Consider the following 27495-nt stretch of genomic DNA (forward strand, 5'->3'; position numbering starts at 1 on the left):
GTCCAGATCAAACGGCATGAAAGCAATAAAGATCCATCATTGGGTTTTTGAGCGCTGAACCAGAAACTTGAACCAAAGTGAGAAAATGTAAGTTTTATATTACAACTACAACAACTGTTTGTAGTTCAGATGTGAGATTTTTACATGTAAAAACTGAACGGTTTTAATCTTAAATTGTGATTTAACTGTATTAAGATGTCAATCACACATTTTATATTATGGATTAAATGGTTGATCAACTAATGCACGTCATAATTAATGGACGATGGATAAACGCGGTATTTTTTATTGTATTGTATAATACTATTCATCATCACTTCTTTTATTTATCTTCATCTTTCACTCTTTTCAAACGAGGTCGTTCGTGCTATATTCCCGCCTCACACGGAAGCGCGTCAGCCCTCGCGTGTGTGTGACGTCACGTATTACTTCATCAATGGCAGTCACGCACAGTGGGCATAATTCCGAGGCGCCCATTGGTCGCCGGCGTGGGAGAGGCAGCGCGCTCGACCAATCAACGACGGAAGGAACTCGGAAGCTCCGCCCAAACCGCCACCGATTGTGATGCGTTCGCTTGAAAAACGCCACTTGAATTAAAACGGGATTTTGTTCTATATATTGAAGTAAGACTCGTCTTATTTTAAAAAACGAGACACCGGTTCTTAACAATATCACCACGCAACACGTGGAATAAGTGATATATATATATTTAGTAGAATATAAACTTCTTATTGGAGATAAACGGCGTACGGGTTTTTTTTAACAACAGTTTTCCAAATACACTGGTGTTTGCTGTTATATAAATATATATGATGCAACAAGTGCAATAGATCACACGCCGAATAAACTCGTTTCGATATATTCCCGTTAAAGTCGTTTTTCTGACTCGTGAGTCGACTGACACTCAAAATTCCGAGGCCGGCTAGAGTCCCTGAAGCGGTCGAAAACTTGGTCAACAACGTCCCGCCGGGACTTGATCAGTTCGGATTATCTTCCGCCGCCTCATCCTCGCCCGCGGCTCGCCTTCGTTTCTCGGAACCGGACGAGTCCAATCGAAGAGTCACAATCGAGCAGAACATCGACCGCTCCGTCCCTCGGACCGGCGGGTTCTCGGTTCCTTTTGTTTCCCGAGCTCATCGAGGCGACCTGGGCTTCCACGCGGCTGATGATCCGCGCGTCTAACAAAAGAGTCTCTGCTTCAGCTCGTCTCGGTACCGAAGGTTCGGCTCCCCCTGGTTCTGGAGCCTCGCTGACCTCTCTCTCTCTCTCTCTCTCTCTCTCTCTCCCTAAGACCGGTCCATGAAAGCGGGGCTGAGATGCCGCTTCTCCACAGAAAACCGTTCGCGCGACAGAAACCTCCGGCGGACCTCCAGCCGGACGAGGAGGTCTTCCTGTGCAAGATCACCCACGAGATCTTCCGAACCTACGAGTGAGTCCCGAGTCCACCTGTGCTCACCTGGGCTCACCTGGCGGCCGCAGAGCTCGAGCTCATACAAAACTCTGACAAACTTCTAAACTCCTAAAACTTTTTTTTTATTTTTTATTCAATAAAAATGTTAGTTAATCGATATCGATGACTTGTGGGTCACGTGGGGAACTTTTGACGCGCGTGCTCAGGTGAACGTCGCACCTGCCGAGCACAGATGTCACGTTAGCCGAGTTAGCCGAGTTAGCTCGTCGCTGTCCCCGTTAGCTCTTAAAGGGCGCGTCAAACTATTGTCTGCTGTTGACAACAACTGTCTCCTCCTGATCCTCTTTTATTCTTTTATTTCTACACTTTTATTCTTTTATTTCTGCTGTCCTTCACTTCACTCCTCCTCCCTCGCATCTCTCCATCTTTGTTTGTTGTTAATCTCCATCATTCTTTGTTATCTCGACTACGTCGTTTTTCTCTTTAAAACGCAACTGTTTCTCGTTCTGTTGGATTAAAAATACTCTTTTTTACTCTCAATTATAATTCTATTAACTTAACCTCATAGTTATAAACTTATTTTCTCCTAATCTGGACGTTCTTGTTTAAAATAAAACGACTATTCTCGGTGCGGATCATCCAGAGTTGGGATTTAATCCAGAAAATGAAAGCGATAAATATGATTCCTGATGCGTTTGTCGCGTTGAAATGGACGATAAAAGCAGAGATTTAGATCCGAGGGGTTCAGCCTCAAAATGGAGGTTCTTAAGCTGCTTTGGGATCTTTGGCGGTGGAAGACAAACGCGTTAATGGAGGGGAAACGCATTTGAAGTCGCTCTGATGCGACTAAAGTGGTGTTAAAGTCTCTAAACTTAGGAAAATGTTGTCGGAACATGATCTGGATCTTGTAATCCATGTGTTTGTTTCTTCTCGTCTGGACTATTGTAACAGTTTGTTTTCATGTCTTAACAAGAAGGATCGTCTCGCCTGCAGTTCATACAAAACTCTGCAGCCAGAATTCTGAGCCGCTCTAGTAGAAGAACTCACATTTCTCCGATCCTTAAAACTCTTCACTGGCTTCCAGTTTCTTTCAGGATCAACTTTAAAATTCTGGTTCTTACTTTCAGATCTATTCATGGTCAGAACTTCCATCAGTGATCTGATCCAGACTTACACCCCAGCTCGGGGTCTGAGGTCTGTGGATCAGAATCTACTTATGGTTCCACGCACACGGTTCAGGACCAGAGGAGAGAAATCCTTCCAGACTGTTGCTCCTAAGCTTTGGAACGATCTTCTCTCTCTTTGCGCTTGATGGATCTACTGACTCCTTTAAGAAACATCTTAAGACGTTTCTATTTGTTCAGGCTTTTCCTTGATTTTCTGGAACTCCTGTGTTATTCTCAGTATTATCTTGATCTTTAAAGTATGTACTTTTTTGAGTATTGTTTTGATTGTTTAAGCGCTTTGTGACCCTGGTCTGGAAAAGCTCTATATAAATAAATATTACTTACTTACTTACTTAAAAGACGTCGATCCAAGACGTCGAGAAGGTCGATCCAAAGGTCAACTCTGCCTCTGCCCCCCCCGACAGCGAGTTCTTCGAGAGGACCATCCTGTGCAACAGCCTGGTCTGGAGCTGCGCCCTGACGGGCCGGTCCGGGCTCACCTACCTGGAGGCGTCGGAGAGCGAGCGCCGGGCCCGGCACAGCCTCCAGAACTACCCGCGCACCCTGCTGATGCCGCTGCTGCACCTCGCCACCATGAGCAACCGCTGCCGCCTGAGCGAGCTCTGCGAGGACGTCTACTCCTTCGTCAAGGACCGCTTCTTCCCCGGCGAGATGGTGGACGTGACGGGCCGCAACGGAGCCAGGTCGGCGTCGACGGTTCCGGAGGGTGTGTGTCGGCGATGAACGTCTAACTCTCTCTCTCTCGGGTCAGGCAAGCGTGCGAGATCCTGCAGGTCGTGCCCCCGAAAGGCTCGCCGGTCGCCAACGGTTACGCCAAGATGGCCGACCACGACGCCATCGTCATCAGCGACAGCGACGACGAGCGCGACGACTTCCTCAGCTCGCCGGTCACGGTCAACGGGTCGGTTTAATAACTCGTTGAGCTGTATTTGTTTATACACGACGACCTTGAACGTTGGCTCGCCCGACAGGAAGAAGAAGAAACCTCTGAGTCCGTCGGTCTTCAAGTACACGGTGAAGATGAACGACCTCGGCGAGACCTTGACGGTCCGAGCCAAACAGATCACGTAAGAGATTTGTTTTTAATTTGGCAGCTGTTGTTGAATAACTGTTTCCTTTTTCTCCACTTTAGTGTTAGTTTAGCTGTGAAGCTTTAACTTTATGATAAGACACTTTAAATAACCTTGAATTGAAGCATATCTGTCCCATCAGAATATTGAATTTAACATTTAAAATGTTGAAAGCTTGAATTTTTTTCAATTGAAATTGTTGATTTAATGATTTTCAATTAGACTTCTATATAAAAAGGTTTAATATCTTTTTTTTTAATCAAATATTTTGAGATTTAATTTCACAGAGTTTGACGTTCTAATGAAATGAATTAAAAAGTAAATTTTCTAAATTCAATGTATTTCATCTGCAGCCTTTTAAATTCGATATAAAAAATCTCTGTATAATAGTATCACCAGACCGTACCAACAGAGCACCGAGCTGCTTGATCGCGCGCTTCTATGTTGTCACATGATCATCTGTGCGTCGCATGATTGGCTGAAAGCTCTGGTGACTCTATTATACCAACATTTTTATATTGAATTTGAAAAATATTGTATTTAGAAAATTCCTTTTTGAATTAAAATCAAAATCTGTTTACATTAATTATGGAAAAAAAAAAATCAAAGCTTCAACATTTGAAAAGTCTATAATTGATGATGTCACTAGAATGTGTTGCAGGTATTTTGGTTCTAAACGGGTTCCGTCTCTGATCTCTTTGGTTCCTCAGTCGAAAGAAGAGCCTGATGTCCAGAGAGCGTCTGAAGCTGCTCTTCAAGCAGCACTGTGAGTGCATCAACGGGACGGTCTCTGTCAAGGTCAGTTGTTGGCGTCTGTCAACGTCAGTTGTTGGTGTCTGTCAAGGTCAGTTGTTGGCGTCTGTCAAGGTCAGTTGTTGTTGTCTGTCAAGGTCAGTTGTTGGCGTCTGTCAAGGTCAGTTGTTGGTCTCTGTCAAGGTCAGTTGTTGGTGTCTGTCACGGTCAGTTGTTGGTGTCTGTCAAGGTCAGTTGTTGGTCTCTGTCAAGGTCAGTTGTTGGTGTCTGTCAAGGTCAGTTGTTGGTGTCTGTCAAGGTCAGTTGTTGGCGTCTGTCAAGGTCAGTTGTTGGTGTCTGTCAAGGTCAGTTGTTGGCGTCTGTCAAGGTCAGTTGTTGGCGTCTGTCAAGGTCAGTTGTTGGTCTCTGTCAAGGTCAGTTGTTGGTGTCTGTCACGGTCAGTTGTTGGTCTCTGTCAAGGTCAGTTGTTGGTCTCTGTCACGGTCAGTTGTTGGTCTCTGTCAAGGTCAGTTGTTGGTCTCTGTCAAGGTCAGTTGTTGGTGTCTGTCAAGGTCAGTTGTTGGTGTCTGTCAAGGTCAGTTGTTGGTGTCTGTCAAGGTCAGTTGTTGGTGTCTGTCAAGGTCAGTTGTTGGTGTCTGTCAAGGTCAGTTGTTGGTGTCTGTCACGGTCAGTTGTTGGTCTCTGTCACGGTCAGTTGTTGGTGTCTGTCACGGTCAGTTGTTGGTCTCTGTCAAGGTCAGTTGTTGGTCTCTGTCACGGTCAGTTGTTGGTGTCTGTCACGGTCAGTTGTTGGTGTCTGTCAAGGTCAGTTGTTGGTCTCTGTCAAGGTCAGTTGTTGGTATCTGTCAAGGTCAGTTGTTGGTCTCTGTCAAGGTCAGTTGTTGGTGTCTGTCAAGGTCAGTTGTTGGCGTCTGTCAAGGTCAGTTGTTGGCGTCTGTCAAGGTCAGTTGTTGGCGTCTGTCAAGGTCAGTTGTTGGTCTCTGTCAAGGTCAGTTGTTGGCGTCTGTCAAGGTCAGTTGTTGGCGTCTGTCAAGGTCAGTTGTTGGCGTCTGTCACGGTCAGTTGTTGGTCTCTGTCACGGTCAGTTGTTGGTCTCTGTCACGGTCAGTTGTTGGTCTCTGTCACGGTCAGTTGTTGGTCTCTGTCACGGTCAGTTGTTGGTCTCTGTCAAGGTCAGTTGTTGGTGTCTGTCAAGGTCAGTTGTTGGTGTCTGTCAAGGTCAGTTGTTGGTGTCTGTCAAGGTCAGTTGTTGGTGTCTGTCACGGTCAGTTGTTGGTGTCTGTCAAGGTCAGTTGTTGGTGTCTGTCACGGTCAGTTGTTGGTGTCTGTCACGGTCAGTTGTTGGTCTCTGTCACGGTCAGTTGTTGGTGTCTGTCACGGTCAGTTGTTGGTGTCTGTCACGGTCAGTTGTTGGTCTCTGTCAAGGTCAGTTGTTGGTCTCTGTCACGGTCAGTTGTTGGTGTCTGTCACGGTCAGTTGTTGGTGTCTGTCACGGTCAGTTGTTGGTGTCTGTCAAGGTCAGTTGTTGGTGTCTGTCACGGTCAGTTGTTGGTGTCTGTCACGGTCAGTTGTTGGTCTCTGTCAAGGTCAGTTGTTGGTCTCTGTCACGGTCAGTTGTTGGTGTCTGTCACGGTCAGTTGTTGGTGTCTGTCACGGTCAGTTGTTGGTGTCTGTCAAGGTCAGTTGTTGGTGTCTGTCACGGTCAGTTGTTGGTGTCTGTCACGGTCAGTTGTTGGTCTCTGTCAAGGTCAGTTGTTGGTCTCTGTCACGGTCAGTTGTTGGTCTCTGTCACGGTCAGTTGTTGGTGGGTCAACTCGCCGTAGTCATCAAAGCTCAGCGCCTTTGATTTGTCAGAAACATTTACTACATTGAACCACAGAACCTCTGAGGAGGCACTCTGACCACACATGACTAAAACTGTGGACTCCCATGATGCCTTTCTACACACCGCTCTGTTAAGTAACAGCTGATTGGTCGCTACAATACTGTATTTAAATGTTTATGATGCGATGTCAAATGTGATGTGTTTGGCTGGGCGGCAAAGCTGACACATATCTTCCATGTCCTCCAGCCCTCCTCCGTGGACAAGTACGGCCTGTCCGAGCAAACCTTCACCCAGTTCTTCCCCGAGGAGCCGCCCCTGTTCCCGTCCAGCCCCAGGACCTCCGGCTTGACCTCCCCCGGACAGGTCGGCGCCGCAGGACCCCCCTGCCCGGACCTCGAGGGCCCGTCACTCACGACCCGACTCTCGCCCTCAGGCACGTCTGGCCGCCGACGAGAAGCTGAAGATGCTGCAGCACCGGGAGGAGATGTCCAAGAAGGGCGACGCCCGCCGCAGGGAGAAGGAGGACAAGGAGAAGCAGAAGGAGGAGCAGAGGAGATGCTTTGAGGAGGAGAAGCTGAAGAAACGGGAGGAGCAGAGGAAGTGGTTCGAGGAGGAGAAGCAGAGGAGGAGGGAGGACAAGGAGCGCAAGAAGCTGGAGAAGGAGAGGGTGAGTGGTTTGGATTTGACCGTTGAATTTATATTTTAAATGATTGTTTTTATTACACGTACTTTGATATTCCTGTTGAATAAGTAAACATTTAATTTTCTTATTCAATAGTTTTTCATTTTTTTGTCTAAAATGTAAAAGTGTCTCCAGACAAAACCAACAGAGCACAGATCACGTGCTGCTACGCTGTCACATGATCATCTGACTGTCGCATGATTGGCTCAGAGTTTGATCATTTTTATATTGATTTTAAAAGGCTGCTAATAAAAAATATTGAATTATGTATTATAACATTTAATTATATTTTTGAAAATATATATTTTTTTTAAACAAAATGTAATTTGACATTTCAAAGTAGAAAATATTGAATTCTAAGATTAAAAAACAAAACAATTTGATGCTTAAAGAAACGATAGGTTTTATTTTTGAAATGTTAACTAAATGAAATGTATCCCATAATATTGTGAACCCGGGGTCCGTCAGGAACGCGAGAAGATCAAGGAGGAGAAGAAGAAATACGCCGAGCGACTCAAACTGTGGAACAAGCACAGGGAGGACCTGGAGTGTGAAGATCTCAAGGTGGACTCGCGTCACCATCGACCTTTGAACTTACACTTCATGGTTCTAAGACTCTGTGTCGGTTCTCGCAGGAGCTGCCGAGTCCAAGTCCGGTCAAGACTCGTCTGCCGGCCGAGCACTTCGGAGAAGCCTTGATGGTTCTGGAGTTCCTGCAGGCCTTTGGCGACGCCTTCGACCTGAAGGACGAGTTTCCTGACGGAGTCTCACTGGGTCAGGACTACTTCTCGAAGGGTTGAGTAGGAATATACTTTTGTACTTATGTGTGTGTGTGTGTGTGCGTGCGCAGAGACCCTGGAGGAGGCTCTCGTGGGTTCTGACCCTGAAGGTCCTCTTTGTGAGATGCTCTTCTTCTTCCTGTCGGCCATTTTTCAAGCTCTGGATGAAGAGCGCGAGGAGATCGACAAACAGTCAGAAGGTAAGAAGCAAGACGCACACAAATGAACAGACGCATGCAGAAAGACGCACAAAAAAAACACAAACACAGAAAGACGCACACAAATGAACAGACGCATGCAGAAAGACGCACAAAAAAAACACAAACACAGAAAGACGCACACAAATGAACAGACGCATGCAGAAAGACGCACAAAAAAAACACAAACACAGAAAGACGCACACAAATGAACAGACGCATGCAGAAAGACGCTCAAAAAAAAACACAAACGCAGAAAGACGCACACAAATGAACAGACACATGCAGAAAGACGCACACAAATGAACAGACGCATGCAGAAAGACGCACAAAAAAAACACAAACGCAGAAAGACGCACACAAATGAACAGACGCATGCAGAAAGACGCACAAAAAAAACACAAACGCAGAAAGACGCACACAAATGAACAGACGCATGCAGAAAGACGCACACAAGTGAACACACACCTACAGAAAGAGGCACAAAAAAAACACAGAAAGACGCACACAAATGAACACACACATGCACAGAAAGAGGCACGAAAATGAACAGACACGCAGAAAGACGCATAAAAAAAAGACACGCACAGAAAGACTCACACAAATAAACGGACACGTGCAGTAAGACGCACACAGAGAGGAGCACACACACGAGAACACACACACGAGAACACACACACGAGAACACACACACGAGTACACACACACGAGTACACACACACGAGTACACACACACGAGTACACACACACACGAGTACACACACACACGAGTACACACACACACGAGTACACACACACACGAGTACACACACACACGAGTACACACACACACGAGTACACACACACACGAGTACACACACACACGAGTACACACACACACGAGTACACACACACACGAGTACACACACACACGAGTACACACACACGAGTACACACAAACACACACACACACGAACACACACAGAACTTGTAAAGGACCCACAAACATGCTCCAGGTCCGTTGACCCGTGTGTGTCGCTGCAGAGATCCTGGAGCCTCTGGACGACCCGTCCGACCCGACGGACTCGGCCGTCAGCGCCGTGGCGGGCCTGGCGGCGGCGTGGCCGCAGCTGCACCAGGGCAGCTCCCTGAAGCAGCTGGACCTGGACAGCTGCACGCTCAGCGAGATCCTGCGGCTGCACATCCTGGCGTCCGGCGCCGACTGCAACCCGGGAAACGCCAACTTCCGCTACCGCCAGCGCGGCGGCTTCGTGCTGATGGACGACCCGTGCGTGCAGCTGCGGCTGGCGGAGCCGGCGCTGGTCAAGAGGCTGGCCAGCTGCCCCGTGTACGACCTGACGGCAGGTTCGTTCAGATCCAGACGGAGCCAATGTTTGATGTTTCATACGATGAGACTTTTCATCAAAAGTTGCAGGAAACTAGAAAGAGTGCATTTCCGGAAGACAATGCCGTGTGAATGCTGGCCCTGCTGTGCTGTGGAAGTAGTAGCTGAAGTAGACGCAGTAGAACAGTAACGGTAGTAGTATAATTAATAGTAGTAGTAGCATAAGTAGTAGAAGTGGTAGTGGAATAAGTAGTAAAAGTAGAAGTAGTAGGAAATTAAAAGTAGTAGTAGAATTAATAGTAGTAGTAGCATAAGTAGTAGAAGTGGTAGTGGAATAAGTAGTAAAAGTAGAAGTAGTAGGAAATTAAAAGTAGTAGTAGAATTAATAGTAGTAGTAGCATAAGTAGTAGAAGTGGTAGTGGAATAAGTAGTAAAAGTAGAAGTAGTAGGAAATTAAAAGTAGTAGTAGAATTAATAGTAGTTGTAGCATAAGTAGTAGTGGAATAAGTAGTTAAAGTAGAAGAAGTAGGAAATTAAAAGTAGTAGTAGAATTATTTGAAAAAATAGAAGTATTAGTAGTAGTGGAAGTAGAAGCAGTAGAACATTAACAGTAGTAGTAGAATTAATAGAAGTAGTAGAATTAATAGAAGTAGTAGAAGTAGTAGTGGAATAAGCAGTTAAAGTAGAAGTAGTAGTGGAATAAGTAGTTAAAGTAGAAGAAGTAGGAAATTAAAAGTAGTAGTAGAATTATTTGAAAAAATAGAAGTAGTAGTGGCAGTAGAACAGTAACAGTAGTAGTAGAATTATTAGAAAAAGTAATAGTAGTGGAAGCAAAGGTAGTAGAAGTAGTAGTAGAAGTGGTAGTGGAATAAGTAGTTAAAGTAGAAGAAGTAGAAAATTAAAAGTAGTAGTAGAATTAGTTGTAAAATTAGAAGTAGTAGTAGTATTAGTAGTAGTGGAAGTAGAAGCAGTAGAACCGTAACAGTAGTTGTAGAATTATTAGAAAAAGTAATAGTAGTAGTAGTGGAAGTATTAGTGGAATAAGTAGTTAAAGTAGAAGAAGTAGAAAATTAAAAGTAGTAGTAGAATTAGTTGTAAAATTAGAAGTAGTAGTAGTATTAGTAGTAGTGGAAGTAGAAGCAGTAGAACCGTAACAGTAGTTGTAGAATTATTAGAAAAAGTAATAGTAGTAGTAGTGGAAGTATTAGTGGAATAAGTAGTTAAAGTAGAAGAAGTAGAACAGTAGTAGTAGAATTAGTTGTAAAATTAGAAGTAGTAGTAGTGGAAGTAGAGGCCGTAGAACCTTAACAGTAGTAGTAGAATTAATAGTAGTAGTAGCATAAGTAGTAGTGGAATAAGTAGTTAAAGTAGAAAATTAAAAGTAGTAGTAGAATCATTAGTAGAATTAATAGTAGTAGTAGCATAAGTAGTAGTGGAATAAGTAGAAAATTAAAAGTAGTAGTAGAATTAGTTGTAAAATTAGAAGTAGTAGTAGTAGTATTAGTAGTAGTGGAAGTAGAGGCAGTAGAACCGTAACAGTAGTAGTAGAATCATAAGTAGAATTAATAGTAGTAGTAGCATAAGTAGTAGTGGAATAAGTAGTTAAAGTAGAAAATTAAAAGTAGTAGTAGAATCATTAGTAGAATTAATAGTAGTAGTAGCATAAGTAGTAGTGGAAGAAGTAGTTAAAGTAGAAGAAGTAGAAAATTAAAAGTAGTAGTAGAATTATTTGGGGAAAAAACAGAAACGAGCTGAATTGATAAAAGTTTGAACGGTTCAAATCCGATAAAATTTGTGGGAGTAGAAGCGGAACAAAGTTTAGGTCAGAAGAATATAGGATCTCAATCGTGTGACTGCTTCCCAGCATTCACACGATGAGCCAAAACATTGACACAAGTACTGGCGCCCCCTTCAGGATGATCTATGTATTAACTTTAAAATCACTATTTTCAACCCCTCTGTGACCCAATTAGGGATTAAGAGGGAAAAAAGAAAATGGCATATAAAGCACAGAAAATAAAATGGCTTCCATGGTTCAATAATTGTGGCTCACAAGCAAACAAAAGTAAAGTATCTGACCAGGAACGACTGTTGCTGGACCACCATGTACATGAATTAACAGTAGCTTAACTTAACTTTAACTTAACTTTTATTTTGTATTTATTGTTGGTTACAAAACCCTGTTTATGCCTGAAAAAAGTTATTTTGTGAATGCTGGGAAGCATTCAAACCATTGAGATCCTGTTTTCTTCTGACCTAAACTTTGTGCCGCTTCTACTCCCACAAATTGAATCCGATTTGAACCGTTCAAACTTTTATCAATTCAGCTCGTTTCCGAAATGCCGGCTATGTTCTATCTTTCTTTTATCTCTTCCACTCTTTCCTTTATTCCTCTTCTTCTACCCCATTTATTTCAATGGGGAAAATCTTCAATATATGTTTCGACTCCTTCCACTTTGACCTACTACTTCTACTTTTACTTCTACTTCCAATACTACTTCCACTACTACTTCTACTATTAATACTACTACTACTTCTACTTTTACTACTACTTCCACTACTACTTCAACTACTACTTCTAGTACTAATACTTCTATTTTTTCAAATAATTCTACTACTACCTTTAATTTTCTACTTTAACTACTTATTCCACTACTACTTATGCTACTACTACTATTAATTATACTAATGATTCTACTACTACTGTTACGGTTCTACTGCTTCTACTTCCACTACTATTAATACTACCACTACTTCTAATTTTACAACTAATTCTACTACTACTTTTAATTTTCTACTTCTTCTACTTTAACTACTTATTCCACTAATACTTCCACTACTACTTCTACTACCTTTGCTTCCACTACTACTACTATTACTTTTTCTAATAATTCTACTACTACTGTTGCGGTTCTACTGCTTCTACTTCCACTACTACTACTACTTCTAATTTTACAACTAATTCTACTACTACTTTTAATTTTCTACCTCTTCTACTTTAACTACTTATTCCACTAATACTTCCACTACTACTTCTACCACCTTTGCTTCTACTACTATTAATTCTACTAATGATTCTACTACTACTATTACAGTTCTACTGCTTCTACTTCCACTACTACTACTACTTCTAATTTTACAACTAATTCTACTACTACTTTTAATTTTCTACTTTAACTACTTATTCCACTACTACTTCTACTACCTTTGCTTCCACTACTACTACTACTATTACTTTTTCTAATAATTCTACTACTACTGTTCTACTGCTTCTACTTCAGCTACTACTTCCACAGCACAGCAGGGCCAGCATTCACACGGCATTTTCTTCCGGAAATGCACTCTTTCTAGTTTAAAACTATTTTTTTTCACCAGGCGACAATTTCCTATAAATAATAACTTTTTTAAAGTCTATTTTAATCCTGATTTGATCCGCAGGCGAGAAGCTGCGGATCCTGCAGGCGCTGGCGGGGAAGCTGCTGACGCTGTCGTCCAGCCGAGACCTGATCGAGGACTGCGTGGAGGACCAGCGCGCCGCCAAGCAGGAGCTGCGGGAGGTCCGGTCGGAGCAGCACCGGCGGGAGCGCGAGGAGGCGGCGTACAGGTGCGTGAAACGCTCGTGAACGCACCTGTACGCCGCGACGCTAAAGCTCCTCTCCAGGGTGCGGCTGCGCAAGGAGGAGCGTCTCCGGGAGCAGGAGCAGCGCATGAAGGAGAAGGAGGAGAAGCTGAAGGAGCAGGAGGTCGACGACGGAGGAAAGACTCCAGGGTTGGTTTCGAGTCGCTGTCTTGAGTCTGCGGCTGGTTTTTAACGTCTCTTTGTGGTTTTTGATGCAGCGACGCTGACGACGCCGAGCAGAAGATAAATAAAGGTTGGAATCAGTTATTTTTCATCTTTGATCTCATTTCTTCTTTTTCTAAGATTGTAGACTTTTTATTTAAGACTTTAATCAGGATCAGAATCAGAATCCTTTATTGTCCCGCGAGGGGAAATTCGGTTTAACAACAGCAAGATGCCAAAAAATAAAACACCCAGAAATAAAATATTAAAAAGAAAAGAAAAAATCTAAATAGAATAGAAAATAAATCTGCACTATATTATATACACAATCATATTTACAAAAATAACAAGAAAGGTGCAGTTAAATAATTATCTTGGTGTGTTCTTGTTGTGGAGTCTGATGGCAGCAGGGAGGAAGGACCTGCGGTACCTCTCCCTCACACACCTGGGATGGAGCATCCTATCACTGATGGAGCTCCTCAATGCCCTCAGTGTGTGCTGGAGAGGGTGAGATAAGCTCTCCCTCATGGAGGCCAGCTTGCTCTGTATCCTCCTCCCAGACACTTCCTCCACAGGATCCAGGGGGCGCCCTAGGACGTAACCGGCCTTCTTAATAAGGCTGTCCAGTTTAGCCCTATCCTTTGCTGTCATGCTGCTCCCCCAGCAGACCACACCGTTGAAGATGGCAGAGGCCACTACTGAGTCATTACTACGACATTTTAGTTAGAATGAAAAAAACATCTACTGTCATGAACCGACGGAAGAGTTTTTATTATTATCAAAGTCTACAAGCTTAAAATATTGAACTAAAGATATTAAATACATTTTTTTTAAAACAATTCAAATTATTATTATTTTTTTGTTAATTTTTGAAATGTTTCAAATGTTATTTTAACGACTTTATTGGCAGTATTGGCTTTTAAATAGATTTTATTTATCCTGTTATTTCAACATTATTTTTTCATTTGTCTTTTTATTTTTTTTTGTAATTTTTGGTTAAAAAGTAAAGGCTTTTTATTTTGCCAATTGAAAGCTTTATTCTGAAGGTGGATTTTTATTTATTATTTATACCTTCAATCTTTAGTAGTTTTGTGTTTGAAGTTCCACAGAATATCACAATATCGTGAGACTATCCTGAGGTTCACTCTTGTTTGATTAAGACTCGTCTCTCTGTAAAACTTCATCAGTTTCTTCAAGAGATGATAATAATAATAATAATAATAATAGTAATAATAGTAGTAATAATAATAATGGTGATCTTGCTCTGCAGCGGACGAGCAGCAGACGCTGGATCTCGGCTCAGGCTTGTGTCGTCCCTGCAGTCTGAGCGCAGAGGAGCTGGAGGCGGAGCAAGAGAAGGTGAGCGCACACAAATGAACACACACACACACACAAATGAACACACACAAATGAACACACAAATGAACACACACCTGCAGAAAGACGCACACAGATGAACACGCACCTGCAGAAAGGCACGCACACAGATGAACACACACCTGCAGAAAGGCACGCACACAGATGAACACACACCTGCGGAAAGACGCACACAGATGAACACACACCTGCAGAAAGACACGCACACAGATGAACACGCACCTGCAGAAAGACACGCACACAGATGAACACGCACCTGCAGAAAGACACGCACACAGATGAACACGCACCTGCAGAAAGACACGCACACAGATGAACACGCACCTGCAGAAAGACACGCACACAGATGAACACGCACCTGCAGAAAGACACGCACACAGATGAACACGCACCTGCAGAAAGACACGCACACAGATGAACACGCACCTGCAGAAAGGCACGCACACAGATGAACACACACCTGCGGAAAGACGCACACAGATGAACACACACCTGCAGAAAGACACGCACACAGATGAACACACACCTGCAGAAAGGCACGCACACAGATGAACACACACCTGCAGAAAGACACGCACACAGATGAACACACACCTGCAGAAAGGCACGCACACAGAAAGACAAACACAAATGAACAGACACACGCAGAAAGACGCGCACAGAAAGACACACACGCGCACAGAAAGAAGCACACACACACACACACAAATGAACACACAAGCATAAACACACTCGTGGCGAGGTCAAAGAGGTTAAAGGTCGTGACGTGTCGCAGGTGCGTGAGCTGCAGGACAGGATCCAGAAGGCGGCATCTCGCACCTGCCTGCTGCCTCTGGGCCGCGACCGCATGTACCGGCGCTACTGGCTGCTGCCCTCGGCCGCCGCCCTGTTCGTGGAGGACGACAGCTTCGGGCTGACGGAGGACATGCTGCAGCCGCGCCCCAAGAAGGACGGGGACACCACGGCGGAGATGGAGGAGGAGGAGGATGATGAGGATGATGATGAGGAGGAGGACCTTCCCAAGGAGGAGGTGGCTGAAGGCAGGTGAGTGTCGGGATCCGATCCCAGGTCCCGCTCGTCCCACTGAACCTCCTTCTGCGACAGCGTCGGCTCGAGCCCGGCCCCCCAGCACTCCCGCAGCCCGCCCGTCAACCGGCCCAACCAGTGGTCCTTCTACAGCTCCCCGGAGGAGGTGGACCAGCTGATCGAGGCCCTGAACCCGCGCGGCCACCGCGAGAGCGGCCTGCGGGAGGCGCTGTTGCAGGAGAGGGAGCGTCTGCAGCAGCTGCTGCCGGCGTGCGATCGCAGCAAGTACCGGCACTCGGGTACACACTTTACTACTTTTAGTGTAATTTTCTACATCTGTTAATATTTGTCACGGGCTGGTGAGGTTCCTCCTCCCAGGTGGAGTGATGTCTTCTGTCTTATTATTATTATCTATTCATTTAATAATCGGAGACTGTTTTTATGTTAAAAACATAATAATTAAAGTGGCCGTTTAGGCTCTGATGAACATGTATTCATTTTTTAAATAAAATACGCCTTAAAATAAATTGGTATATTATCTAGTTTATCATTGAAAATTATAAATCAATAATAAATAGGTGAATGGTAATAATAAAATAGAATTCCGGACATAAAAATTATTAATAAAGTAGATTATTATTGACTATGAAAAAGTAACTTGTATTTTTTTTAATTCATCTTTTAAATGTATTTTTTACTTTATTATATACATTTTGACAGTTTTTTTTTAAAGTTTTTACTGCTTGTGAAATTAATTTAGAAAATGTTTATAATTGTAAAGGTTTCTCTATTTACTCTAATTATTTTTGGAGTAATGCTGTTGACAGTTCTGTGTTCTTATAAGAAAGTGGGGGAAAAAAATCTATGCTTTGTACATAAATGTTTTTTTAATTGTACATAAATGTTTTTAATTGAAAATGAGGAGATATTTTAAGATCTTCAGCACTCGTTCGTCAGATGCCGCCCCCTGGTGGATGAAGGCACTCATTGCTGGTTACAAAGTTCATTCTCCTTTTCTTTTTTTTTCTTTTTTTTAAAGATGACCCAGAATCATCCCGGTCTGTCCCAGAATGCACTGCTGCAGCAGACACGGTCATGGAGCTGAGGTTGCGTGACCTGCTGCTGGACATCGAAGATCGCGTCCATCAAGGCTCTCTGGGGTCTTTGAAGGTAAAACGTGGTCTCGTGGATTTGGACGCGGCGTCTCTGACCTCTGACCTCTGGCTCAGGTGACGGACAGAGACATGAGCATCTGTCGAGACATGAGCATCTGTCGAGACATTAGCATCAGACGAGACATTAGCATCAGACGAGACGTTAGCATCTGTCGAGACATTAGAATCTGTCGAGACATTAGAATCTGTCGAGACATTAGCATCAGACGATACATTAGCATCAGACGAGACATGAGCATCTGTCGAGACATGAGCATCTGTCGAGACATGAGCATCAGACGAGACATTAGCATCTGTCGAGACATTAGCATCTGTGGAGACATTAGCATCTCTGGAGACATGAGCATCTGTGGAGACATGAGCATCTGTGGAGACATGAGCATCTGTGGAGACATGAGCATCTGTGGAGACATGAGCATCTGTGGAGACATGAGCATCTGTGGAGACATGAGCATCTGTCGAGACATGAGCATCTGTCGAGACATTAGCATCTGTCGAGACATTAGCATCTGTCGAGACATGAGCATCTGTCGAGACATGAGCATCTGTCGAGACATGAGCATCTGTCGAGACATGAGCATCTGTCGAGACATGAGCATCTGTCGAGACATGAGCATCTGTCGAGACATGAGCATCTGTTGACATGAGCATCTGTCGAGACATTAGCATCTGTCGAGAGACATTAGCATCTGAGGAGAGACATTAGCATCTGAGGAGAGACATTAGCATCTGTCGAGACATTAGCATCTAGTCGAGAGACATTAGAATCTGTCGAGAGACATTAGAATCTGTCGAGAGACATTAGCATCTGTCGAGAGACATTAGCATCTGAGGAGAGACATTAGCATCTGAGGAGAGACATTAGCATCTGTCGAGACATTAGCATCTAGTCGAGAGACATTAGAATCTGTCGAGAGACATTAGAATCTGTCGAGAGACATTAGCATCTGTCGAGACATGAGCATCTGTCGAGACATTAGCATCTAGTCGAGAGACATGAGCATCTGTCGAGACATGAGCATCTGTCGAGACATGAGCATCTGTCGAGACATGAGCATCTGTCGAGAGACATGAGCATCTGTCGAGAGACATGAGCATCTGTCGAGAGACATGAGCATCTGTCGAGACATGAGCATCTGTCGAGACATGAGCATCTGTCGAGAGACATGAGCATCTGTCGAGAGACATGAGCATCTGTGGAGACATGAGCATCTGTGGAGACATGAGCATCTGTCGAGACATGAGCATCTGTCGAGACATGAGCATCTGACGAGAGACATTAGCATCTGAAGAGAGACATTAGCATCGTCGTCTCTGACCTCTGACCTCTGGCTCAGGTGACGGACAGGCAGCTTTGGCGCTCGGCTCTGGAGGCGGGAAACTACGAGCTGCTGAGCGGCGGCGTGCTCGGACAGGAGGAGACGATGGAGGTGGACACGCTTCACCTGAAGAGGAAGGACAGGTAAACGCTAACGTCGCCGTCCTGCGCCGAGACAGGAAGTGACGTCGCGCTCGTGTCATCCGGCAGCAGGTCGTCGGGCAGCGGCAGCACGACGCCGCAGGTCGTGAACGGCGCCGTCGGTCGACTGGCGCAGGCGCTCGCTCACATCGAACACGGCATCGAGCGACGCTTCCTCAAAGCTCCGCTGGGTAACTATGACGACGAGCGAGACGTTTGTTTGTTTGTTTGTTTGTTCTGAGACGGTTTGATCGCGCAGGTGACGACGACTCCAAGAAGGAGGTGAAGAAGAAGAGCAAGAAGAAAGACGACAACGATGGTACGTCTGGATCCGCGTCTTATTGATGGAACTTTTCACCTGTTGAAAGTTTAGTTGTTTTTTTTTTAAGCATTTAATTATAATTAGAAGAATTTAATTAATTTGTTTTTGTATTTAAAGGTTGAATTTTTTTTTATTAAATTTGAAAAAATCGAATATTTTCTAAATGAATTGCATGTTTTAAATAGTTTGATATTCTAATTCCAATAATTAAAAAAAAACAACCTTTTTCTAAATTCAATATTTTTTATTTTTAGTCGATATAAGGTAATGCTAATGTCTCGTCAGATGCTAATGTCTCGTCAGATGCTAATGTCTCGACAGATGCTAATGTATCGTCTGATGCTAATGTCTCGACAGATGCTAATGTCTCGACAGATGCTAATGTCTCGTCAGATGCTAATGTCTCGACAGATGCTAATGTCTCGACAGATGCTAATGTCTCGACAGACGCTAATGTCTCTCGACAGACGCTAATGTCTCTCAACAGACGCTAATGTCTCGGCTGATGCTCATGTCTCGTCTGATGCTCATGTCTCGACAGACGCTAATGTCTCTCGACAGACCCTAATGTCTCTCGACAGACGCTAATGTCTCTCGACAGACGCTAATGTCTCTCGACAGACGCTAATGTCTCTCGACAGACGCTAATGTCTCTCGACAGACGCTAATGTCTCGACAGACGCTAATGTCTCTCGACAGACGCTAATGTCTCGACAGACGCTAATGTCTCTCGACAGACGCTAATGTCTCTCGACAGACGCTAATGTCTCTCGACAGACGCTAATGTCTCTCGACAGACGCTAATGTCTCGTCTGATGCTCATGTCTCGTCTGATGCTCATGTCTCGTCTGATGCTCATGTCTCGTCTGACGCTAATGTCTCTCGACAGACGCTAATGTCTCTCGACAGACGCTTATGTCTCTTGACAGACGCTAATGTCTCTCGACAGATGCTAATGTCTCTCGACAGACGCTAATGTCTCTCGACAGACGCTAATGTCTCTCGACAGACGCTAATGTCTCTCGACAGACGCTAATGTCTCTCGACAGACGCTAATGTCTCTCGACAGACGCTAATGTCCCGTCTGATGCTCATGTCCCGTCTGATGCTCATGTCTCGTCTGATGCTCATGTCTCGTCTGATGCTCATGTCTCGTCTGATGCTCATGTCTCGACAGATGCTCATGTCTCGACAGATGCTCATGTCTCGACAGATGCTCATGTCTCGACAGATGCTCATGTCTCGACAGACGCTAATGTCTCTCGACAGACGCTAATGTCTCTCGACAGACGCTAATGTCTCTCGACAGACGCTAATGTCTCTCGACAGACGCTAATGTCTCTCGACAGACGCTAATGTCTCGTCTGATGCTAATGTCTCGTCTGATGCTAATGTCTCGTCTGATGCTAATGTCTCTCGACAGACGCTAATGTCTCTCGACAGACGCTAATGTCTCTCGACAGACGCTAATGTCTCTCGACAGACGCTAATGTCTCGTCTGATGCTCATGTCTCGTCTGATGCTAATGTCTCGTCTGATGCTAATGTCTCGTCTGATGCTAATGTCTCGTCTGATGCTAATGTCTCGTCAGATGCTAGCGACGGCAGCCGCGCGGTGAAGACGGTGCTGGACCGCTGGAGGGACTCGGTGCTGTCGTGCTCCAGTCTGTCTCAGGTGCAACGCTTCATTCAAAACACACAACGATGACCATCGACTCACCTGTGCCACGTCGCGTTCAGGTGTTCGTGCACCTGTCCTCGCTGGAGCGCAGCGTCGTCTGGGCGCGCTCCGTCCTCAACGCCCGCTGCCGCATCTGCCGCCGCAAAGGCGACGCCGACAACATGCTGCTGTGCGACGGATGCGACCGCGGCCACCACACGCACTGTCTGAGGCCTCGACTCAAGGTGGCCATTTTGTTTGTGCGACGCTTTATCGACATTTTGATCTTTAAAGTATGTACTTTTTTGAGTATTGTTTTGATTGTTTAAGCGCTTTGTGACCCTGGTCTGGAAAAGCGCTATACAAATAAATATTACTTACTTACTTACTTACAATAATCGGACAAAACGCTATAGAGAGAGAAACACAAACGACTACGAAAACTTCCGTCTCTTCAGTAAGATGGACTCGATCCAAGGCTAACCGCTAATGGAGATGCTAACGTCTCAATACTTCCCGTTTATCTGTGAACCAGTTTAAACTTGAATTTAAAATATTATCAACAGTTGATCAAAAAGCAATTCTTTCGACCAAGTCAACTTTTTTTTATCCATATTAATAGTTTGTTTCGGATAAATTTGAGTTAATCGCTATTAGCATTAGCATGATTAGCACGAAGAGACTCTATTAATGCATCAAATGTTTTATCTTAAAAAAAACTCACATTTTTATTTAAAAAAATGTGTTCATTGTGACAATTTTGACATGAAATAACTTAAGAGAAATGTTTCTGGAGGTGAAGTTAATAAACTGTTATTATTGTTGAATACTGACCCGACTCTGGTCGACACTTGTGACCCTGTGATGTCTTTTAGTTCTGCCACCGTTGGTTCGGACTCGGATGTCGGATCTTAGCGGCTCATTGTTTAGTTTACGACAACGACAACAACAACACAACAAACATTTGTCTGCGTTGAAACGGAAATGTGAAAATGTGTGCTTGTGTCCACAACAAGGCTGTCGATAAAGTTTCTGACCCCGACGTGTTCCAGGTCATCCCGGTCGGAGACTGGTTCTGTCCCGACTGCCGGCCCAAGCAGAGGTCCAGCCACTTCTCCTCCCGGACGCGCACCGTCGTGCACGAGGAGGACGTGGAGGACGAGGAGCCGGAGCGGGAGGCTGAGTTCACGGAGGAGGATGAGTCGGAGGAGGAGGACGACGACGACGAGGAGTCCGTGGAGGAGAAAATGCCGACGTGAGCGGAAACGTTTCTTCGCTCGTTTCTTGACCTTTCGCTGACCTCGACCTTCCGCCCGCAGCAAACGAGCTCAGGCTCCGCCCACCAAGAGCAAAGGTCGCCAAACCCCGCCCGCCAAAGGGAGGAGTCAAGCGACGCCTCCCGCCAAAGGGAGGAGTCAAAGCGCGGCGTCCAAGACCAAGAGGGCGTCCGAGTCCAAAACCCCGCCGCCCGCCAAGTCGGTGCCCGAGTCTCCGCCCACACGGACCTGCTGGATCCTCACCTTTGTTTCTGCCCTTCAGGTCCTCGGGGAAGAAACCGTCGCCTCCATCGAAGGCGGGCTCGTCCTCCGGCAAAGCTCCGACCCGCTCCAGCTCTCGCTCCCGGTCCAGCTCTCGCTCCCGGTCCAGCGCCGACTTCCTGGTTCCCGGCGGCAACGGCGGCGCGGACGGTCAGGAGTCGCGCAAGAGAACGTTGAAAGGTGACGACGTCCTGTCGTGGTCGGAGAAGATCTGAGACTCTACATGTTATCTTCTGCTGCAGATGTTTCTCCTCAACCGAACCGGTCCAGACCCGTCCTCGCGTCCTCGTCCTCGTCCAGCAGACGCTCCTCCGGGAGGAACCACGGCGTCCACGAGCTGTCGGCCTGCGAGCAGCTGATCGTGGAGCTGGTCCGGCACGAGGACAGCTGGCCCTTCAAGAAGCTGGTGTCCAGGACTCAGGTGTGTTCGTGAAGGTCCACTCGCTCGTGGTTCTGACTTCACACAGATGTTGCTAACGAGGGTTCGAATCCAACTTAAGTTTATAAATTAAATCACAATTATCTGAGTTCATCTTTCAAGCCTTTTAAACAAACAAACTTAACTTGTTGAGCAATGAAGGTAGATTTGCTTCTTTATTTTTTTATTTAAAAATGTGTTTCAATCGAAAAATATATGACAAGTTGTTTCCATTTTTCTTAAAAAAAAGATGCTTTAGGCCAAAAAATATTTTATATTAAATAGGAAAAGTTACTGTACACAAAAAATGTTTTCAATTAAAGCAACATTTATTTTTTAATTGAATATATTTGAGGCACATTTTTAAAATGAAAGCGTTTTTTATTAATTGATTATTTTGAATTGAAAGTTTGATTGAATCGAAATACATATTTTACATTTTAAAAAGTTGCTTAAATAAAAAAAAGAAAGTTTTAAATTAAGAAAAATGTGCTTTAAATTAAGATTTATTTTTTTTTAGCATATCACGGGTCAGACATTAATATCTTTATTATTCTAACCCAACAAAGTTAAAAATAAAAAGGTACAAATTCGATCACAAAAAAAGGTTCTGAACGGTTTTGATCTTATTTAGGGCCATAGAATATATATAACACGTGTGTCCATTTAAATTACATTTTAACTATCTTGTCCTGTTTAAAGTATATATTGTTTAAGTATTGTTTTGATTGTTTGAGCGCTTTGTGACCCTGGTCTAGAAAAATGCTCTACAAATATAAATGACTTAATATTTATGTGTTTTCGTATGGAAATGAAGCATCTTTTTTAATTGAATAATAAAAGACTCTACCGTCATTTGTTGCCACACATGGTGTCAATAAAGTTTGAATGATTCAATTCATTGTATTTAAAGTGTCTTATCATAACAAAGTTATCTCAAGACACTTTGCAGTTGAAGTTAGACTAGCGTTGATTTCAGCGATTCGGAGCAACACTGCCACCCACCGGTGAACCTCTGTACTACACGGCTCATTGACGGTCTCGTCCTCGCAGGTCCCGGACTATTATGACATCATCACGAAGCCGATCGCGCTGAGCATCATCCGAGAGCGAGTGAACAACTGTGAATATCAGACGACAGGTAACCCTGATGTTTGTGTGTCTGTGTGCGACGTGGACCTGATGTTTGTGTGTCTGTGTGCGACGTGGACCTGATGTGTGTGTGTCTGTGTGCGACGTGGACCTGATGTGTGTGTGTCTGTGTGCGACGTGGACCTGATGTTTGTGTGTCTGTGTGCGACGTGGACCTGATGTTTGTGTGTCTGTGTGCGACGTGGACCTGATGTTTGTGTGTCTGTGTGCGACGTGGACCTGATGTGTGTGTGTCTGTGTGCGACGTGGACCTGATGTGTGTGTGTCTGTGTGCGACGTGGACCTGATGTTTGTGTGTCTGTGTGCGACGTGGACCTGATGTTTGTGTGTCTGTGTGCGACGTGGACCTGATGTTTGTGTGTCTGTGTGCGACGTGGACCTGATGTGTGTGTGTCTGTGTGCGACGTGGACCTGATGTGTGTGTGTCTGTGTGCGACGTGGACCTGATGTTTGTGTGTCTGTGTGCGACGTGGACCTGATGTTTGTGTGTCTGTGTGCGACGTGGACCTGATGTTTGTGTGTCTGTGTGCGACGTGGACCTGATGTTTGTGTGTCTGTGTGCGACGTGGACCTGATGTTTGTGTGTCTGTGTGCGACGTGGACCTGATGTTTGTGTGTCTGTGTGCGACGTGGACCTGGTGTTTGTGTGTCTGTGTGCGACGTGGACCTGATGTTTGTGTGTCTGTGTGCGACGTGGACCTGATGTTTGTGTGTCTGTGTGCGACGTGGACCTGATGTTTGTGTGTCTGTGTGCGACGTGGACCTGATGTTTGTGTGTCTGTGTGCGACGTGGACCTGATGTTTGTGTGTCTGTGTGCGACGTGGACCTGATGTCTGTTGTGTGTCTGTGTGCGACGTGGACCTGATGTTTGTGTGTCTGTGTGCGACGTGGACCTGGTGTTTGTGTGTCTGTGTGCAACGTGGACCTGGTGTTTGTGTGTCTGTGTGCGACGTGGACCTGGTGTTTGTCTGTCTGTGTGTGACGTGGACCTGGTGTTTGTGTGTCTGTGTGTGACGTGGACCTGGTGTTTGTGTGTCTGTGTGCGACGTGGACCTGATGTTTGTGTGTCTGTGTGCGACGTGGACCTGATGTTTGTGTGTCTGTGTGCGACGTGGACCTGATGTTTGTGTGTCTGTGTGCGACGTGGACCTGATGTTTGTGTGTCTGTGTGCGACGTGGACCTGATGTTTGTGTGTCTGTGTGCGACGTGGACCTGATGTTTGTGTGTCTGTGTGCGACGTGGACCTGATGTGTGTGTGTCTGTGTGCGACGTGGACCTGATGTTTGTGTGTCTGTGTGCGACGTGGACCTGATGTTTGTGTGTCTGTGTGCGACGTGGACCTGATGTTTGTGTGTCTGTGTGCGACGTGGACCTGATGTTTGTGTGTCTGTGTGCGACGTGGACCTGATGTCTGTTGTGTGTCTGTGTGCGACATGGACCTGATGTCTGTTGTGTGTCTGTGTGCGACGTGGACCTGGTGTTTGTGTGTCTGTGTGCAACGTGGACCTGGTGTTTGTGTGTCTGTGTGCAACGTGGACCTGGTGTTTGTGTGTCTGTGTGCGACGTGGACCTGGTGTTTGTGTGTCTGTGAGCAACGTGGACCTGGTGTTTGTGTGTCTGTGTGCGACGTGGACCTGGTGTTTGTGTGTCTGTGTGTGACGTGGACCTGGTGTTTGTGTGTCTGTGTGCGACGTGGACCTGATGTTTGTGTGTCTGTGTGCGACGTGGACCTGATGTTTGTGTGTCTGTGTGCGACGTGGACCTGATGTTTGTGTGTCTGTGTGCGACGTGGACCTGATGTTTGTGTGTCTGTGTGCGACGTGGACCTGATGTTTGTGTGTCTGTGTGCGACGTGGACCTGATGTTTGTGTGTCTGTGTGCGACGTGGACCTGATGTTTGTGTGTCTGTGTGCGACGTGGACCTGATGTTTGTGTGTCTGTGTGCGACGTGGACCTGATGTTTGTGTGTCTGTGTGCGACGTGGACCTGATGTTTGTGTGTCTGTGTGCGACGTGGACCTGATGTTTGTGTGTCTGTGTGCGACGTGGACCTGATGTTTGTGTGTCTGTGTGCGACGTGGACCTGATGTTTTTTGTGTGTCTGTGTGCGACGTGGACCTGATGTTTGTGTGTCTGTGTGCGACGTGGACCTGATGTCTGTTGTGTCTCCGCAGACGAGTTTGTGTGCGACGTGGACCTGATGTCTGTTGTGTCTCCGCAGACGAGTTTGTGTGCGACGTGGACCTGATGTTTGTGTGTCTGTGTGCGACCTGGACCTGATGTTTGTGTGTCTGTGTGCGACGTGGACCTGATGTCTGTTGTGTCTCCGCAGACGAGTTTGTGTGCGACGTGGACCTGATGTTTGTGTGTCTGTGTGCGACGTGGACCTGATGTTTGTGTGTCTGTGTGCGACGTGGACCTGATGTCTGTTGTGTCTCCGCAGACGAGTTTGTGTGCGACGTGGACCTGATGTCTGTTGTGTCTCCGCAGACGAGTTTGTGTGCGACGTGGACCTGATGTTTGTGTGTCTGTGTGCGACGTGGACCTGATGTCTGTTGTGTCTCCGCAGACGAGTTTGTGTGCGACGTGGACCTGATGTTTGTGTGTCTGTGTGCGACCTGGACCTGATGTTTGTGTGTCTGTGTGCGACGTGGACCTGATGTTTGTGTGTCTGTGTGCGACCTGGACCTGATGTTTGTGTGTCTGTGTGCGACGTGGACCTGATGTTTGTGTGTCTGTGTGCGACGTGGACCTGATGTTTGTGTGTCTTGTGTGCGACGTGGACCTGATGTTTGTGTGTCTTTGTGCGACGTGGACCTGATGTCTGTTGTGTCTCCGCAGACGAGTTTGTGTGCGACGTGGACCTGATGTTCTCCAACTGCCTGCAGTACAACCCGCGACACACCAACGAGGCCAAGGCGGGTCAACGTCTGCAGCAGTTCTTCCACTCGCAGCTCGCCGCGCTCGGCCTGTCGGCGCCGCCGCCCAGCAAACGCCCGCGCACCTGAGCCCCGATCCGATTGGCCGAGATTTTTGAACTTCCTGCTGATGCCCATATTTGGCGCTCACTGTCTAAACTCACGGGTCAAAGGTTACACTGTTTCTCCTGATGGTTTCACTTGAAGATCTGCTGATATAAATGTCCAGGTTGAGAAAAAGCCTTTGGTTTCCTGTCTGACCTTTAACCTGCTGATGGAGTGTGTGCGTGACACTGAACACACTCTCGCCCTCGACTTGTTTTCCTTTAGTTTCGCTGCATCTGTTGACATCAACACGCGCAACATTTTCTCTGCGTATTTATTTAGTTTCTACGTCTTATTTATGACGACACGTGTAAAAAAAACCAAAAAAATAAAAAAACATGACATTTTTTATAAGTCGAGACTCACGGACGTGTTTGTGAGACTTTTGTACGTATTTGTAGCCATTGGTTTTACAATAGAACTTGAATAAAATACATGATTCTTCCTCGTCTGACTGTTAACTTTATTTAACACGTTATTCTTTAATCCAGAGGCTGAAGATTCTCCCTCGACTCTCCCTCGACTCTCCCATCTTCATCTAGTTCATCATCATCTTCTTCACCAAAGCACTATATAAATAAATATTACTTACTTACTTACCATCTTCTTCACCATCTTCATCTAGTTCATCATCTTCATCATCAACTTCATCTAGTTCATCATCATCATCTTCTTCACCAAAGCACTATATAAATAAATATTACTTACTTACCATCTTCTTCACCATCTTCATCTTCATCATCTTCATCTTCACCACCTTCATCATCTTCACCATCATCTTCATCTAGTTTATCATCATCACCATCTTCATCCTCTTCATCACCATCATCCTCTTTCTCCATCATCTTCATCTAGTTCATCATCATCGTCGTCTTCACCATCACCATCTTCATCCTCTTCCTCTTCATCATCATCTTCATCTAGTTCATCATCCTCTTCATCACCATCATCATCCTAATCATCACCATCATCCTCTTTCTCTTCATCATCATCATCTTCATCTAGTTCATCATCATCGTCGTCTTCACCATCTTCATCCTCTTCCTCTTCATCACCATCATCCTAATCATCTTCATCTTCATCATCGTCATCATCTTCTTTATCATCCTCATCATCCTCGTCGTTTTCACCATCATCTTCATCATCTTTATCTTCTTCTTCATCCTCTTCATCATCATCATCCTCATCATCCTCTTTCTCTTCATCACCATCATCCTCTTTCTGTTCATCTTCATCATCTTCTTCATCATCATCCTCTTTCTCTTCATCTTCATCGTCTTTATCTTCTTCATGATCATCTTCATCATCATCACCATCATCATCCTCTTTCTCTTCA

At 45.2% G+C, this 27495-nt stretch overlaps 1 protein-coding gene across 2 annotated transcripts; it reads left to right on the forward strand.

Moving 5' to 3' along the window:
- Positions 1-26610, forward strand: baz1a (bromodomain adjacent to zinc finger domain, 1A). 2 transcript variants are annotated; one of them, XM_087779534.1, is made up of 30 exons: positions 1-87; positions 1292-1429; positions 3003-3281; positions 3350-3499; positions 3570-3665; positions 4379-4466; positions 6493-6609; positions 6680-6913; positions 7397-7492; positions 7564-7702; positions 7779-7907; positions 8928-9248; positions 12667-12832; positions 12890-12997; positions 13066-13100; positions 14280-14368; positions 15162-15430; positions 15491-15711; positions 16452-16582; positions 17925-18049; positions 18116-18237; positions 18306-18365; positions 19960-20042; positions 20108-20272; positions 21080-21282; positions 21347-21502; positions 21567-21745; positions 21808-21986; positions 23037-23124; positions 25978-26610. In XM_087779534.1, exons 2-30 carry the CDS (start codon positions 1317-1319, stop codon positions 26142-26144), a joined length of 4308 nt encoding a protein of 1435 aa, XP_087635660.1. In that variant the 5' UTR covers positions 1-87; positions 1292-1316; the 3' UTR covers positions 26145-26610. The 2 variants fall into 2 exon arrangements, with proteins under 2 accessions (XP_087635660.1, XP_087635659.1); XM_087779533.1 differs by lacking the exon at positions 1-87 and adding an exon at positions 947-1211.
- The last annotated feature ends 885 nt before the right edge of the window (positions 26611-27495 follow it).

The sequence above is a fragment of the Callionymus lyra genome, chromosome 18 (genome assembly GCF_982586985.1).
Source record: "Callionymus lyra chromosome 18, fCalLyr1.hap1.1, whole genome shotgun sequence".
Taxonomy (NCBI): Eukaryota; Metazoa; Chordata; class Actinopteri; order Syngnathiformes; family Callionymidae; genus Callionymus; species Callionymus lyra.

What these genes read in the sequence shown, in the direction of transcription:
- baz1a (XM_087779534.1), top strand. Translation starts at nt 1,317, where the DNA reads ATGCCGCTTCTCCACAGAAAACCGTTCGCGCGACAGAAACCTCCGGCG. An exon ending in GACGGAGGAAAGACTCCAGG is followed by an intron (nt 12,998 to 13,065) that starts GTTGGTTTCGAG and finishes TTTTTGATGCAG; the next exon opens with CGACGCTGACGACGCCGAGC. An exon ending in CGAGCAGAAGATAAATAAAG is followed by an intron (nt 13,101 to 14,279) that starts GTTGGAATCAGT and finishes CTTGCTCTGCAG; the next exon opens with CGGACGAGCAGCAGACGCTG.